The sequence below is a fragment of the Alternaria conjuncta genome (assembly GCF_024043145.1).
Source record: "Alternaria conjuncta strain BMP 0040 chromosome Unknown scaffold_17, whole genome shotgun sequence".
Taxonomy (NCBI): domain Eukaryota; kingdom Fungi; phylum Ascomycota; class Dothideomycetes; order Pleosporales; family Pleosporaceae; genus Alternaria; species Alternaria conjuncta.
In genome coordinates this window covers 47,235-61,887 of record NW_026250106.1, presented here as the reverse complement: position 1 = coordinate 61,887, position 14,653 = coordinate 47,235, and the positions used below count along the sequence as shown (strand labels likewise).

The 14,653-nt window shown below is 52.9% G+C and overlaps 4 protein-coding genes across 4 annotated transcripts; 3 read left to right on the top strand and 1 right to left on the bottom strand.

The window, feature by feature from the left end:
- Nucleotides 1-109: 109 nt before the first annotated feature.
- Nucleotides 110-1,262, top strand: J4E85_009405 (uncharacterized protein; the record flags this gene model as incomplete). Its single annotated transcript, XM_051473629.1, has 3 exons — nt 110-169; nt 216-671; nt 834-1,262. The coding sequence occupies 3 exons, from the start codon at nt 110-112 to the stop codon at nt 1,260-1,262; spliced, it is 945 nt and encodes a 314-aa protein (XP_051322414.1).
- A 1,232-nt stretch (nt 1,263-2,494) lies between these two features.
- J4E85_009404 (uncharacterized protein) lies at nt 2,495-5,153 on the top strand (the record flags this gene model as incomplete). Its single annotated transcript, XM_051473628.1, has 5 exons — nt 2,495-2,855; nt 2,904-3,306; nt 3,355-3,583; nt 3,636-4,413; nt 4,474-5,153. 5 exons carry the CDS (start codon nt 2,495-2,497, stop codon nt 5,151-5,153), a joined length of 2,451 nt encoding a protein of 816 aa, XP_051322413.1.
- Nucleotides 5,154-6,544: 1,391 nt separating this feature from the next.
- J4E85_009403 (uncharacterized protein) lies at nt 6,545-7,126 on the top strand (the record flags this gene model as incomplete). The annotated part of the gene is made up of 1 exon (XM_051473627.1): nt 6,545-7,126. The coding sequence occupies one exon, from the start codon at nt 6,545-6,547 to the stop codon at nt 7,124-7,126; it is 582 nt and encodes a 193-aa protein (XP_051322412.1).
- A 2,965-nt stretch (nt 7,127-10,091) lies between these two features.
- Nucleotides 10,092-11,813, bottom strand: J4E85_009402 (uncharacterized protein; the record flags this gene model as incomplete). Its single annotated transcript, XM_051473626.1, has 2 exons — nt 10,092-11,262; nt 11,329-11,813. The coding sequence occupies 2 exons, from the start codon at nt 11,811-11,813 to the stop codon at nt 10,092-10,094; spliced, it is 1,656 nt and encodes a 551-aa protein (XP_051322411.1).
- Nucleotides 11,814-14,653: the final 2,840 nt, after the last annotated feature.

Genomic DNA, 14,653 nt, shown 5'->3' with positions numbered 1-14,653 from the left:
CGACGCGAGCCATGCCGCCAATGCACCAAGGGACGGCAGCTAAAGTCTGCCCTCGTACTGGAATCACTTGATCTTCCTTTTGCTCTCCTCGTCGCATCACCTGGGCATCATGGCCGAAGCAGCAACACCATCGAACCCGGAACAAGTCGCGCACGATGACCTCTGCCCCGTAAGTACCACCCGCGAACACGCGTATTCTTACTAACAAACTCCAGATTTGCCAACTTCTCCTCTTCACGCCCGTAAAAACCCAGTGCAACCACCTGCTATGCGCGTCCTGCATGGCACAGTGGTCCGACGCCTCCAACACGCACAGCATCGAACCCACCAGCTGGGACGTGAACCTCGAAGACTTCGATCCAAACTACGATCCAACGTACGACCTCGAGTGCAACTGTCCCATGTGCAGGACGCGTACTGCCGCAACTCCGGATAACGCGTTGGCAAGACAGTTAGAACAGAAATATCCTATCACGTATGCTGAAAGGCGCGTTGAAGAGGAAGAGGAGCGGGGGTCACGTATCGGACGTGATGGCTTCGAGGGCGTTATGATGCTCATAGGGAATAAGCATAGGCTTATTAGGAATGCTGGTGACGATAACGAGCATGATTGGACGTTCTTTGTGCGCACGTCGAGGCCGGATTTGATTAAGGAAGTGCATATTCATCTGGTATGTTCTCAGTTCCTCTTTCGTCTCAGCCAAGGGGAGACTCGATACACGACTGCTCGATGCGAATGAAAAACCCCATAGGGGTCCAAAAAGACCAGAGGCGTGCAATTCGAAACACCTGCGCGCCGACCACCATATCGCTGCAAAGCTAACACATGATAGCATCCAACATTTCGACGATCCCACGTCATCATCCGAAAGCCGCCTTATGAGTTCGAAGCTCGAGGCTGGGGGACCTTCGTCATTCGTACCGAGATCGTACTCAAGCAGCCGTATAATTGGATTATGGATAATGCTGGCACCAGGCAGCAAGCTCTCGAGCTGGAATGGCCCCTCAACTTTGAAAGGGAAGGTAGACAGGGCAGAGTGAGAGCCAAAGTGAACAGACTTGATGCTGCAGCCAACAGTACCGGTCGCGTGTTACGGTCCAGGCATCCACCTCCAAGTGTGCCCGTTCCGGATGATGACGATGACGAGCTAGACGACGATTACGAGGCCGCCCAAGACGAAGACGAAGACGACGATGAGAGCTCATCGGATGAAGACTTTGAGGAAGGAGCCAGTGAATACGTTGAAACGTCACGAAGATAGCAACCGTGGACGCCAAAATGTCTCCAGCAAGGGCTTCGCGACGTCTTAAATTCGATCACGAACGCCTGCCGATCATCTTCTCGAAATAGCCAACTCAGTGGCAAAGCTCCTCTTTCGGTCACTGAGCTGCGGATATGCATGTCTTTGGGGAGAAGAAATCTAATGATGCAAATGTGCTGAAACTGTGCAGGCATTTTAGGACGCGGCTTGCTAGTAATCGCCGAACCGAACACCATTAACCTCTACAACCTTTACTTTCATCTGTGTAACCACATGGAACGGTAGGCGCGTGTGCGTGTACTAGTCTGGAAGGGCGTGGTTCGCTGTTCGCATCTCATTCGCTCTTTCCGGCACTTGCGCTGGCATAGTCTTCCAAATTGAGACCTCACCACCAGCCAGCTGAAGGGCTTGGCATGCTACAGCGACATGTGCACCGTCTTGGCAAACGTCAGCAGGCTCGAAGTAGGGACAGTGTTCGGCGAATAAACGAATTCTCAGCCTGGTCCGCAGCATCTTGCGAGACCGAAGACTTGTGCACCCTGAGCTTATTTGAAAGCTTGGCGGCGCATGCTGGTACGTCCGACATTGGCAGTCATCCTGGCAGATCGGCACGGCTCAATGCTCCTGCACCGCTCACACCGACGCCATGGTTGGCTTTACCGATCTCCGATACACAGAGGTGTATCGTGCAACAACCACCATGCAGCAGATCTGCAAGGCTCACGGCAGACGGCGCTTCCTTGCCAACAGCTAACGACGCCTCCGTAGTGCAAGCTTCAAGAATACTCTTCGGATCACACAACCTCTCCTGGCATGCATTCGCTCTTATGCAAGCCTCTCCGTTGACACAACGCGGTTTCCGTTGCCTGCGCCCCACTGGTATTGTTTCTAGAAGCGTGATACTAGGACCTAACGGCCCCCCAGATACACAGATCTAAACGATCGTTCGGTACAGATGGCTCACTTAAGCTTTCTACCACAGCCATGCTACTCTTAAATTGGCCATGTTACGGGGCGAAGGCTTATCACATACAGCGATGGCCTTACTGATACCCGTCGTCGATTACGGACCGACGCGATCTGACTTGATGTTTCACCGTCACGAAGCAGCTTCTTCGTAGCTGGCGTCTTGTATATATGTTCAGGTATTGTAGCTGCCTTGTTGCTCAGCTTTCTCATCAATCCAGTCGTACCACCACCCACGATCATCAGTTCCTTCCATTTGTTTCATCATGGATCTTGCACGTTATTTCAGTTTACGACGGAAGACTACCGGCAGTCACAACAGTACTCACGCAGCGCATGGGAAAGACAGGACTTATCTGCCCCTACTTGCAAGTCCGATCAACGAAGATGTCCTCGAAGTAGTGTCGGGTAACTCTTCAGATTTGGAGAAGGTCAACACCCACACAAGCACGCTCGACAGTTCGAACGACACGGCTACATTTGCTGGGAATGGCAGGACAAGTCGCGGAAATATCATCGTTTACAAACAACACACCGAAGCCAGTACGATCGAGCTCTTCTACGATCTCTTCTTTGTTGCCAATCTTGCGTACTTTACAGCTATGCATCAGCATACCGATGCAGAATGTATGTACAGCTCTCACATCTTGGATACACTAGCTAATAGACTACTAGCACTCATCAACTACATCAAGCTATTCACGCTGATGTGGTTTACGTGGCTGAGCGTCACACTTTTCGACGTGCGCTTCAGCATCGACTGCGTCTGGAACCGTTTTCATAAAGCCATACAGTTCGGCATCTTCACAGGCTTTGTGTATGCCGGCCCCGTTTTCGACAAATACAGCACCAGCGGTGTCGAGAAATCCTACCGGAATTTTGCTATCGTGCTCGTCATCGGCAGAATCGCAATCGCTGTTCAATACGCCGTAGTTATGTGGCAAGGTCGCATGTTCCGCCAGACGTTGATTCCGTTAGGGCTCAGTGCAGGTGTACATGCTGCTGCAGCGATATGCTATGCCGTTACCATGGTTGTATTTCCCAAGGGCCGTGTTGGTCTTGAGGAACAACTCGCATGGTATGTAATGTACTCCGCGTTCGGTTTCTAGACTAACAGAATGCGTAGGGTCATCATATCCATCATTGAAGGTCTTCTCATCTTTCTTATCGCCATGATATGGCGCATCATCAGTTTCAAATACACTCATCTAGCGGAGCGGCTGCAACTCCTTACGCTCATCATCATTGGGGAGGGTATCATCGGGATGGTCAAGAGCGTGGCATGTGTTACCAAAAGCCAAACGAGCAACAACATGAGTGAAATTGGAACTGTCATCGCGGCCATTCTTCTCTTGGTATGCAAACAAACCCTCATGTCCCGACAGCAATACTAATATGAGACTTTAGTATCTCCTCTGGATGCTATACTTTGATCAGCTTTCCCATGACCGCTTCGGAACCGTGCGCCAACAAGTATGGGCTCTGCTACACTATCCACTGCATTCGGCAATCCTCCTCTGCGTCGAAGGAAACACCTCTCTCATCGTGTGGAACTCAGCCGTGCAAGCTCTCAAGTGGATTTGGTCTTTCAAACCCGAGAACTACTACGATCCAGCCAATGGTTACTCCGACACCGGCAGCTACATCGACTACCTGAACCAGAGCATGAACGCTATCAACGGGAGATTCAAGAGCAAAGCCTGGAACACTACATACAACTGGAACATGAACTTCACTGCGATCGAGAATTACACTGCAACATACGGCTTCAAATCAGACGAATGGAACAATCGAACCGGCGACGTCACCCGTCATATGTTCGACAGGGCGCAAGTCTTCGTGTACGAGGCACATTATGAATCTCTGGCGAAGCTCAACGCCGTTGCCGCGACTACAGCTAGTCCGCGGAACAAGCTAGACGCCGTTTCTGATGTCTTCAACACCACTACCATGCAGTTCTTCATCGGCGCAGGTTGTCTATTGTTGGTGCTCGCGATCATGTACTGGTTCAACAAGATCCACAAGACGAAGTATGAGTTTGGCGAGATCATCAACAGAGTTGTTGTCGGCTTTACGCTTATTATACTCGGAATCTCTGTCGTCATTGCGGACAAGACCACCAGTGGTTTCAAGTTCAAGGGGAGTCATTGGATGATTCCCATGGTGGTGCTGTTCTTTGCTGCAGGTAAGTGTCCTCCACATTTGTTATCGAAAGACTGAGACCATATGCTAACTTCTTTGCCAGTACTGTTTTTTGACAACATCTTACTTATCATCGCACAATACACCAGCCGCCATCCCCGTCACTCGCACAACCGTGATATCTCATGGGGTAACAGGACCCTGAACAACGATAGCGACGACAATGAAACTGGTGGTCTCATGTCAAAATACCCCAGCCGCGCACCAAGCCCCGGCGGCACACCCAAAGGCGCGCCTCGCAGCCGAAGCCACACACCAACACCTCCCTTGAACAGAGTTCAAACCGCGTACACGCCATTCGCAGACTCGCCGCCTCAGCCCCGCGACTTTGTCACAGGTCCATCAAACGGCAAGGCTAGGATGCTAAGTCACAGTCCTGGCCCAGCGGTTGACAGTGAAGCCACGCTTCAAGACGAAGGCAACCACGCAGGGCATGGCCGCGGCAGGGCCAACACGGCTGACTTCTCGTACGAAAACACGCCTACCAGTGCTTTACCCAGGAATCAAGGGCTAGGCATTGGTATCACGGTTCAGCGAGCCAGTACACCCAGCTTGTACGGTAACTTTCACCAGAATGGTGACCTGAGAGAGAAGGCTACCTGGAAGAGCTTGGGCGTTATGACTGAAAACGATTATGAAGGGAGGGGATATGGTGATGCTGGATTGCAGCAACCGATGCGTGCAAGGGCTGTTAGCTTTGAGGATCATGGGCCTGGCGCTTGATCATCTCTACTGACATGGCATACGTCGCGCATATGTGGTGGATGAATCGATAGTTTAGCGTGCATTTTGTCGGTGTTCTGTGCTCTTGGAGATCCAGTCGCAGCACCTTGCGAACCTCCGGCTTTGCAGTCCAGCTTCTTATTCGTATTTTGCGCGTAGAAAACGTAGATCGTAGTCAGCCATTACTTTTAGACATTTTGTTTCCTTTATTTCCTCGCCGTCATGTACCTCATAAGGCCAGCATACTTCTGCATTAGGAAGAAGCAATAGTTCTGGAATGGCTATCACATCATACCAGCTCAATTACTCAAATTGTCCATCGCACCACACGAATCATCTCATTCCATTAGGTACTCACCTTCCTCTCGCATCGTAACTCCAATCTCCACATCTCATACTCTCAACCAGCCACAGGCACGCTTTCTGCCCGGGCACCAATCACAACACGAGGCTAAAAAGCTAGCGACGCAAGGCTGCAGATGCGGGGCAACCCTTAACGCTTACTTCGCCCCTCAGCAAGGCAGCCTACTTGCTGCTGGCTACGGCGCAGTGCGGATCACAAGGCGTAGACTTGGTAAGACTCCCGAGGACGGCTACGTTGTAAGCATCATCATCCAACTCTATTCCTTTTTCCCCTGTTACACGACGTCTGTACGCGGAACCGTTTCTGTTGTACAAGCGCTTGCAAGTGCGAGCAGTTTTGTTGCGGACGGCACGGCATAAGATTTGCAGTAAGGAAGAGCGGTAAGGGACTGTGCGAAAAAGGGGCTTGGCACCGATTTCACGTTCAGCGGGTTTACGAGGATACGACGCGAAGTGCCGAGGTTGATCGCGCAACGTGGTTTTCGCGACGTGTGGTTCAACGCAGGGGAACTTTGCTGGCGACGACAGACAGATAAGACAGGAAGTTCCAATTGGGTCAAGGACGGGTTGCGCATCGTTGTGATTCTAGTTGCGTCTTGTGCGCGAATCGCAGAGCCAAGAGCGTGGGAAAGTCGTCATACTCGGGCAAAGGACGCGACGGAAAGGGGCGGAGGCGATTGGAATCGACATTGAAGTAGCGATTGAAGGGATCTCAAAGACGTGAAGGGAAAGAAGTAGGAGTCGTTACTTCCATTGCGACACAGCGCTGCGTCAAGAGACACCTACAAACGAAGAGGAACCTTGGAAGGGAAGCCCCGGACAAAGACAGCAACAACGACGACAACGACGCGAATCCCGCAGGACACCGTCGATCCACCATATCGAAGCTTCTCACGAAACTTGCTCGTGGCTAGGAATCTGCGGCATCAAATCGCCATTGCTGCCGCCACCGAAACCTATTCTTATCTTTAAACCTCATCACCGCACCCGCCAGGCTTTCACCAAAGGACACGACCAAACCCATCGCCATGCTCTTAACAATGTCAACCACACACCCGCGCACAAATGACTTCCTATCTCTAATTTCGCATTGGCACGTCCACAAGGCCGAAACAACATTCCTCAAACGCCTCAGCATGCGCGGCCTAGAGGTCGTCGCGCTCGCAGCAGCTATGCTCTTCGTTCCAGTCACCATGCACCGCGCGGTACAAGGTCTAGACGAGATATACGAACTACTAGGACGAAGAGCGCGATCACCCTATGCGACGACCTCATGGATGAGCATCGCCGCCGCAGCGACTATGCTACTAGGATGGCACATCTGGCTCGGTCGACTGAGTTACAGGACCATCTTAGAAGCGGCATCAACACCTTTGGAAACGTCTAGTACCACGGAAGAAAAGGAGTACCTGAAAGAGAAGAAGGTGCAAGAAGAACGGATATCGTGGGGTCGTATACTCAGCCGCCTCGTCATACCTTGTCTACTTCTTACACTGGGTTCGCACTTCGTTTTCGAAATCTTCACGCGCATCAAGGATCCCAGACCGCGGATTACGCTGAATACTGTGGATATGCAGGAAGCTATAGGGCAGCTGTATGGCTTTCGATGAGGAACAGTGTGTCGAAGTAAGTCATCATAGTGTGATTGCCTAGTACGGAAGGAAGGTGCAGGTATGGCATGCGACTTCCAGAAAACACCAACGGACACATCGAAGCCCGGACGTCAACACCATACTGCAACGAGCACCCCGGAGTTTCACACCCAATCCACCGCCCGCGGTGAAAGATAAACACCTCAACACCCGGTGGTTCGTCTTACGAGTACGTACCCCAGGATATACTTCGGTCCAACTCCGGTCCCACGCCACGCCGCAGCAGCATTCTCCTCACCCGTACCCTACGACATACCTCTCCGCATGATGTCATGTCGAAGACGACTTTATTGTCCCGTTCATCTACCCCAGACTCGGCCTTATTGTTTACGTCGCGCAAGGTAGTGCGACGAGTGGGAAAGGGCGTGGCTTCGTTGGGCATCCAGCCAATGTTCTTGGCCAGAGCGCACGTGGACGTAAGCGAAGCTGGTGTGCGTGGAGGCATTCGGCCCGATTTTCGGGGGCGAAGTTGGATGAAGGGCCGTGTGGGCTGACGGGCCGGATGGGGTGTTAGCGCTGTTGGTTGCACGTGGTGAGGCTGAGGAAATGGGGATGCTGTTGTGGTATGTAGGCAATAGCACTAGGAGAGATAGCAGTGCGATACTTGTGTTTTTCTGACGAGGCTGAGAGATATTAGTTGCTGGGGACATGGCTATGAAACTGGTATCGCACGGAATGTCAAGCGAGAGGGTGGCATAGCTTGTGAGTAGACAAAGATATCTGTGCTTCATGACAAGGCGTAAGATGGCAGACGTCGGATTGGTAGAAATATCGTTGTCAAGCTTGATGTCTGATTCTTATGCGGTCTACGGAAGTGATTTTGGAAGATAATCTGATCATCCATCCCAGAATTGATGAAGACTGTCTACAGGATTTCTGCGGACTTGATCGCACATGGTTTCATCAATGCTACAGGGCGAGACCGAACGAGCTGTCAAATCTATAGACAAGCACTTGATTCAGCCCGAGTTACACAGTTTGGCATACTTCGCATTCTACACCGGGTCAAGAATCTCAGGGCCGCTATACTCACAGGTACACTACTACTACTGTCCACCCATCTTCAACTGAAGGATGACAGCACCGGTGGAGCTAGACAAACCATCCTACGTCAGGTCGACCACGGAGACATCTCGAGCCGCAAGCGTACCGCATACGAACCGCGGTAGCGTACCGTGAGACTCCAGTGGTACCCTTCCACATGACGGGCGTCTGGCTCGCGACAGCGCAACGTCAGAAACGTTTACCGTACCACGGTCTCGGAGGTAATGATAGATAGCGCATGTCTAGCGATGATCACATGTGTCAATTGCATACTGGGCGTTTCTCCGCCAAGTAAAGCATGTCTGGGTGTTGCGCTTTCACAAGGAATGTGTTTTCCGACGGGGAAGGACCGCGTTATTCAGTCTATGGGCTGCGATGCTTAGTACGCGACAACTGCTCCATATTACCTCTTTCTGCGGTGTGATCCAGTATCCCACGTCAATACCAAGAGATAGAGCGTCCAAGAGCTGTATCGCGGTTCCGCAGTCTTAGATGAAGCTTGGTCTTCAGCCATCCATGTTCCGTAAATCCAATAACATGATCGGTTCACGATGTGAACAATGCGGGGAAAGATAGAGCCGTCTGGCAATCCCGGTTAGACAATCCACACGTTATCAATTGCGGAGAAGGTCCTGCAAGGTACGGACATCGAGCCAAAACGACGTGAACCAGCATGAATAGTGTGTTCGCGGCAGTGGGAGGCTCCAATCCGTCAACCCGGAGGCGTGGTGTAGGCGGGATCGCGGTGCGCCACCAGCGGCACCGGGATGCTGGCGACGGGATCAGTTGAACGTTTTGGGATGTAAAGAGCGATGTTATATATCGCGCACCGACGCGAACATGGCTGGGGATGGCCTGAGGTGTCGTCTTCCCTTAGTCGAAGGTCCGAGATAAGCTCAATGGTGTTGCAGCGTTCGAGGCACGGTCACGTAGATGCGCATAGGATCTATGATCCGAGCGAATCGGTGGCTGTCTGCCTCGAGAACCCAAGATCTCCCGCGGTCTTTTGTCAAGGATGTCTGCAGCTGCGCCGAAAGCCTGGCGATAAGACATGTAAGACATTAGGCCCACCTCACGACCGAGTTTCTGGGTCTTAAGGCCTCAGATTCAGCCTGTAAACATTCACCACCCTTTGATGCAGGCGACTGCGTGCATGGGTGTTGGTGAACTGATACGGCTTGATAGTGGCGTACGCGGGGGCTGACGCGAGGCGCATCGAGGCAGATATGGTGGGCTGGCGCGCATCGCAACAATAGCGGAGAAACTTTCGGAAAGCATTGCCAAGCGCTTTAATATGTTTGTTCGATGCACGCGTGTGAATTAGGGTGACTCTTCGGAGGCCAGATAGATGGAGTGGAAGCTGCAGATATCTTGCTCTATTCAATCCACGCAGGCGAAATGTCGATCGACGTTGAGAGGTAATTGCGACCGTGCCTTAGTGAGACAAAGCAACAACCGTCTCGGACCGTACGATGCTAGGTCAGCCTGCGCGTGACAACAGACGTACCGCCGGCGTTGCCAATAATAATAGTGTCGCGTGGGAGGCCTCGTACGGATTGTCGCATTGGATAATCGTCTTAGCAGTGTCGCTTAGGCTATTGCAGCGGATGCCACAATGAAGACATCACAGTCGAAGCTCAATGCATATTGTCGCTTGGGTATCTTTCTCCGCCTCGCTCTTTGTCGCATGGGTATAGCGGAGGTCGGTCATCATTCGCAAGTCGCTGTTGCTCGAGATTCGCAGAATGAATGGGTATTGATTTATGTAAAAGCGCAGCCAGTGCTCATAGGCTTCTGGCGATAGAAGATCTATCCAATGACGTTAGATCATGGCAGAACATCTCTGCTATACAGGTTTCGTTGATTCGCCGAAAGCAATTCAAACAGCACGCTTGTCCACGGGGACGTTGCGCTTCAGTCCGATGAGCTGAAGCATCTCGGTCCAGAAGCCGACAGGCGGTGTGATGAAGGAGGCCTCGTAGGCGTCGATGAGAGGAGCATCCCAGACAAGGTCAACCTCATGCGGCTTGAGCCACTTCGTCCTCTTGAGGACCTTCCAGAACACGAACAGGATCGGAGCAACACCAACCATGGTGTAGTATGTGAAGAAAGACTCGATGGAGAATTCTCCCACAAAGGTGCTGTAACCGTACACGAATACAACGCAAATTTCGAAGCATAGCGCGAACCAGGTACCGTAGGGCTGGAAGTAACCGCAGTAAGGGAGGGTCTTACGGTCGAGACCCTGGACCTTGCAAGCCTTGTAGAATGCGAGGTAGGTACCGCACATGACGATGTAGTTGATGATACCTCCGGCGGTGATGATGTTGACGAGCCAGGTCAGGACCTTGGCGGAGTCGGAAGACAGCTGGAGGAAGGACAGGAACGGGAAGATCATGACTACCGCAAAGCAGTAGATAGGAACACCGTTCTTGGTGCACTTGCGCAGGAACTTAGGAGCGCGACCCTCGATCGCGAGCGAGTACAGACTGCGAGTCGCACAGTATGTGTATGTGTTTCCGGCAGAGAAGATACTCGTGATCAAGAGGGCGTTGACGAGATGGGGAAGGCCACCAATGTTGAGGTTCTTCATGGCGATGACGTAGGGAGACGCGGCAGCGCTGCTCTCTCCTGCCTCCAAGACACTGACGAGCTCGGGGTCGTTGTAGGCTAGAACAACACCAACGCAAAGAGCGCCGAGGATGAAGAAGGCACCGAATCGGAAGTAAACTGTCTTGAATGCAGTCTTGATGTAGGCACGTGGGCGCTTGGCTTCACCGGAGACCATGGAAATGTACTCAGGACCAACAATGCAGAAGGAGGCAGCCCAAAGGGAGCCGAGGAAGCCTTCGAAACGATCAAGGGAGCTGCCGCCGGGCATTGGGCCCGGGTCGCGCCAGTGTCGGAAACCGTAAGCATCCTTCTGGGGGTTACCTCCGACCATGGTGATGAAGGTGAAGCAGTAGAGAATCAGGATCAGCAGAACCTTGCCTCCAGAGAGCCAGAATTCAGCTTCACCGTAAGCCTTTACAGCTAAAATGTTGCAAGCACTAAAAGCGATTAGTTCTTGTCCCTTATATAGGATACGACCCTTAGGGCAAACTGGTAGGTCTTACGCGTATAGGACAATGACGCCCGCACAGACAGCAGCGACTGGAATGTCATCTCTCCAGAACCGCAGCACAATGTTAAGGGCCGTGATCTCGAACGGGATCAGCAGAGCCTCGTAGAAGAAGAAGTTCCAGCCAGCCATGAAGCCTAGGGACTCATCAACCCATTTTCCAGCCATTCGGATGAAGCCTCCGGAGACAGGCATGAAACTGGCCATCTCGGCCATGGCGTTGTTCACGAGAGCGATGATGCACGAGTATCCAGTGTATGCGAGGAGTAGACCGAGGGGACCGCCCTTGTTGAGAGCACCACCGATTGACACAAACAGAGCAGTACCAATGGAACCACCAATAGCGATGAGCTGAATTTGGCGGTTACCAAGGTGACGCTGCAGGTCGTCGGAGTTGTCGGTCATCTGGCCATGTTGGATATCGTCACCAGGATACGCCTCGCGGACGTACTCTCCAGAATACTTCTTCTCTTCGGCCATGGTTGCAATGGGGGGATTGTCGCTTTAGGCAAAAAGGGAATTGTTGCAAGGGGGTATTGTCGCGTATGGAAAGTCGCTTTGGTATGGGGTTTGTCGCTCTGGAGTCGACGCTTGGGGGAGGGATCGACTATTAGTCGCGTGGGGGAGCAGCAAAAGCTACGACAAAATGAGTTGCACTGGAAGCCAGTGAACGGAAGGAAGGCTACAACTTGGTAGAGGAAGTGAGATTGCCCTTGGTCGGAGCCAGGACCCTGGGGGTGAAGGGCGCGGTACTTATACGGAGGACAGGCGCGGCACACCCAGTGTGCCCTGTCTGTGGATCCTCTCGGTGGTGAGCGCTGCGATGCCACTACGAGTCCAAAGAGGTTTGGTGGGGCGCTAGGCGACCGGCGACGACTAACGCCCTGGGGCGTAGTCCATGTACCGCAATTCTGGGCATGGGATTCGACGGTACAGAGTTTTCAACCCACCCCGGCTGCACTGCTGCGTAGCGACCCCGCTCGTTTTGTCGCACGCGAATGGAGATGCGCCTTCCCTCAGTAGCGGCGTCGACGGCACCACCCTACTGCGCCGGCCTGGCCAAGCCTGGCTCAGCGACGCAGCGGAAACACCTTGTTCGCCCATGGGCAAGCGCGCCTGGGTTAAGCACTGGGGTGGGCGACCAGGGCCCAGGTCCCTCGCCGTTCAAAGACAGTTAAGGGAACGTAATCCAGCGTGGCGGGCCTCCGGTGCTGGCGAGTGGCTGCATGCGAGCATGGCGATGCGAACAACAGGTAGCGGGCCATTTGTCACACCAAGCTCGTGGGTTTCTGGGGTCGGGCGCGATTGCTTCTGGCGTGGCGCTTTGCGGCTGACAGCTCGCATCTTTTGTGAGAAACAGGTCGTCTGATGCCGCCAGCTCCAAGCATGGGAGCCGCATAACGAAGCCTCTGGACCGGCTCTCGGCTGATAACAAGGAAAGAACGCCACGGTGCTTGATTCGTGTTCGCCGCCTTAGATACGTTGAGAGATTGGCATTGCGGGAAGCCGAGCCATGTACAAATCAAATGACGGCATCGCGCGTGAGAAGTACCGGTGGCCCTCGTGGGTGCCCTGGACGCTGCAGCCGGCACACAGTTCTGAATGCACAATAGGCGGCATTCGTCGGTCCTTCTCAGTCTGCCATGGAAGTCGTGAGCGACATGAAACTGATAGCCATCTTGGGGTCTGCTTCGGCGTTTTGCGCTGGTCGTCTGAATGTGGTCGCAAAGAGCGCGGCGCCTTGGGGTCGGAATGTGGAATCTGCCTACAGGTAAGTTGCCTCATGCACAGCTTCGAAGATCCGCAGCAGTAGCGAATCCCAGGAGACATTCTGTGGAACACTCTCACTGCTCAAGCCTCGAAGGTGATAGCGCTCAGCCTCTCGCATCAGCGCGCGGTCGCTGTCTGCCTAAAAGCAATGGCTTCTCGGCATTGCCCCATTGTCGGCTGAGCGGCAATCGCGTCGTGTCTGTATTGGAGCCCAAGTCGTTTAAGATGCGAAATAATGATATTGTGGTGGTTTCAATGAGCAGGAGGTGAAGAGAAGAATGGAAGTCACGACAGCAACTTGGTAATCTTCTCTCCGACTCCGGCGCCGGCTCGTCGTCGGTTCGTCGCTCCTGCCTCTGCTGCCAAATCTCCAAAGAGGAAGCGACAGCGCGCAATACATCTTCACAGGCATGTACTGAGCAGGACAAGGTATTCTCGTATGTCTCTCAATTGATGCGCGTACAGCCGACGACCCTGGAAGACGACATCTATCACCTCGGCAGCACCACCTTGCGCTGGAGATGTCCAGCGGCGTACGTCTTGGCCTATAGAGCATACAACTTATCGACCCGATCTGCCAACTGTTATCGAAATATCTCCATCGACGATGCACTTCCAGATCGCAGGCTCGCTGTGGCCGATACGTCGAGGCTGTGTGCCGCTGCATGTACATTTTCCTTCTTCGCTAAGCCTTACAATGCACACATCTAGATCACTACCGCCGCTTTTAGGTGGTGTGCCGCAACACCATCCTGACGATCACAGCTTTTCCGCGGCATTATAACGCACATTTCTCGACCATCGTGCTGTTCACTCCTCTGCGCCTACACCATTTGGAGCGAGTCACGCTTCGGAACAAAGACCCTTCGTCGTAGTCATTTCTTATCGCTCTACAGCTTGTGGAGACGAAAGGTCTCCATTTTCGACCCAGACCCACTCTCACTCCCGCCGTTCCGCAATGCTCCTGAACGGACCCTGGAATTGAACGCAGGAACCGAAGGATGTGCGGCTTTTACATGATCCCAGTCATCAATCGAACATCCTTGGACCTTTTTCTATCGAAGTAGGCGATACCTGAGACTACCACCTACACGATATTGTTGAAGTTCCCGTGGGAGAGACCATCTTTCTGAATCCAGTATACCAACATCCCAGGCTCGTTTTGTCGCAGTACGGATATTTGCCTTTTTCTCAAGCCACGCAGTCGCGTTACCAACACCCAATCTCGCTCATCTTTGGACTTCATTTTCGGGTGCTCAAAGCGAAAATGGGCAGATTGATAAGTCAAGAGCTGCTTCGTGATACAGTTATTCGCAGCTTGAGCTGGGGCTTAGCAGTGATCTGCCCCGCACCTGCCGCCTGCCTTCTGCCCCTCCATGATACGTTGGCTGCGCCTGCACTTTACGAACCTCAGCCTCACGAGCTCAGCCACGAGGTCCCTCTTGCAGCCTGAACAGCATCTCGAGTCCAATTTCTGCACGCATCTGGCATCACGCGCGCTTTCCTCCTCATCCCTGCAGCCTCAACTAGTACTTGTTATCACCGAGCAT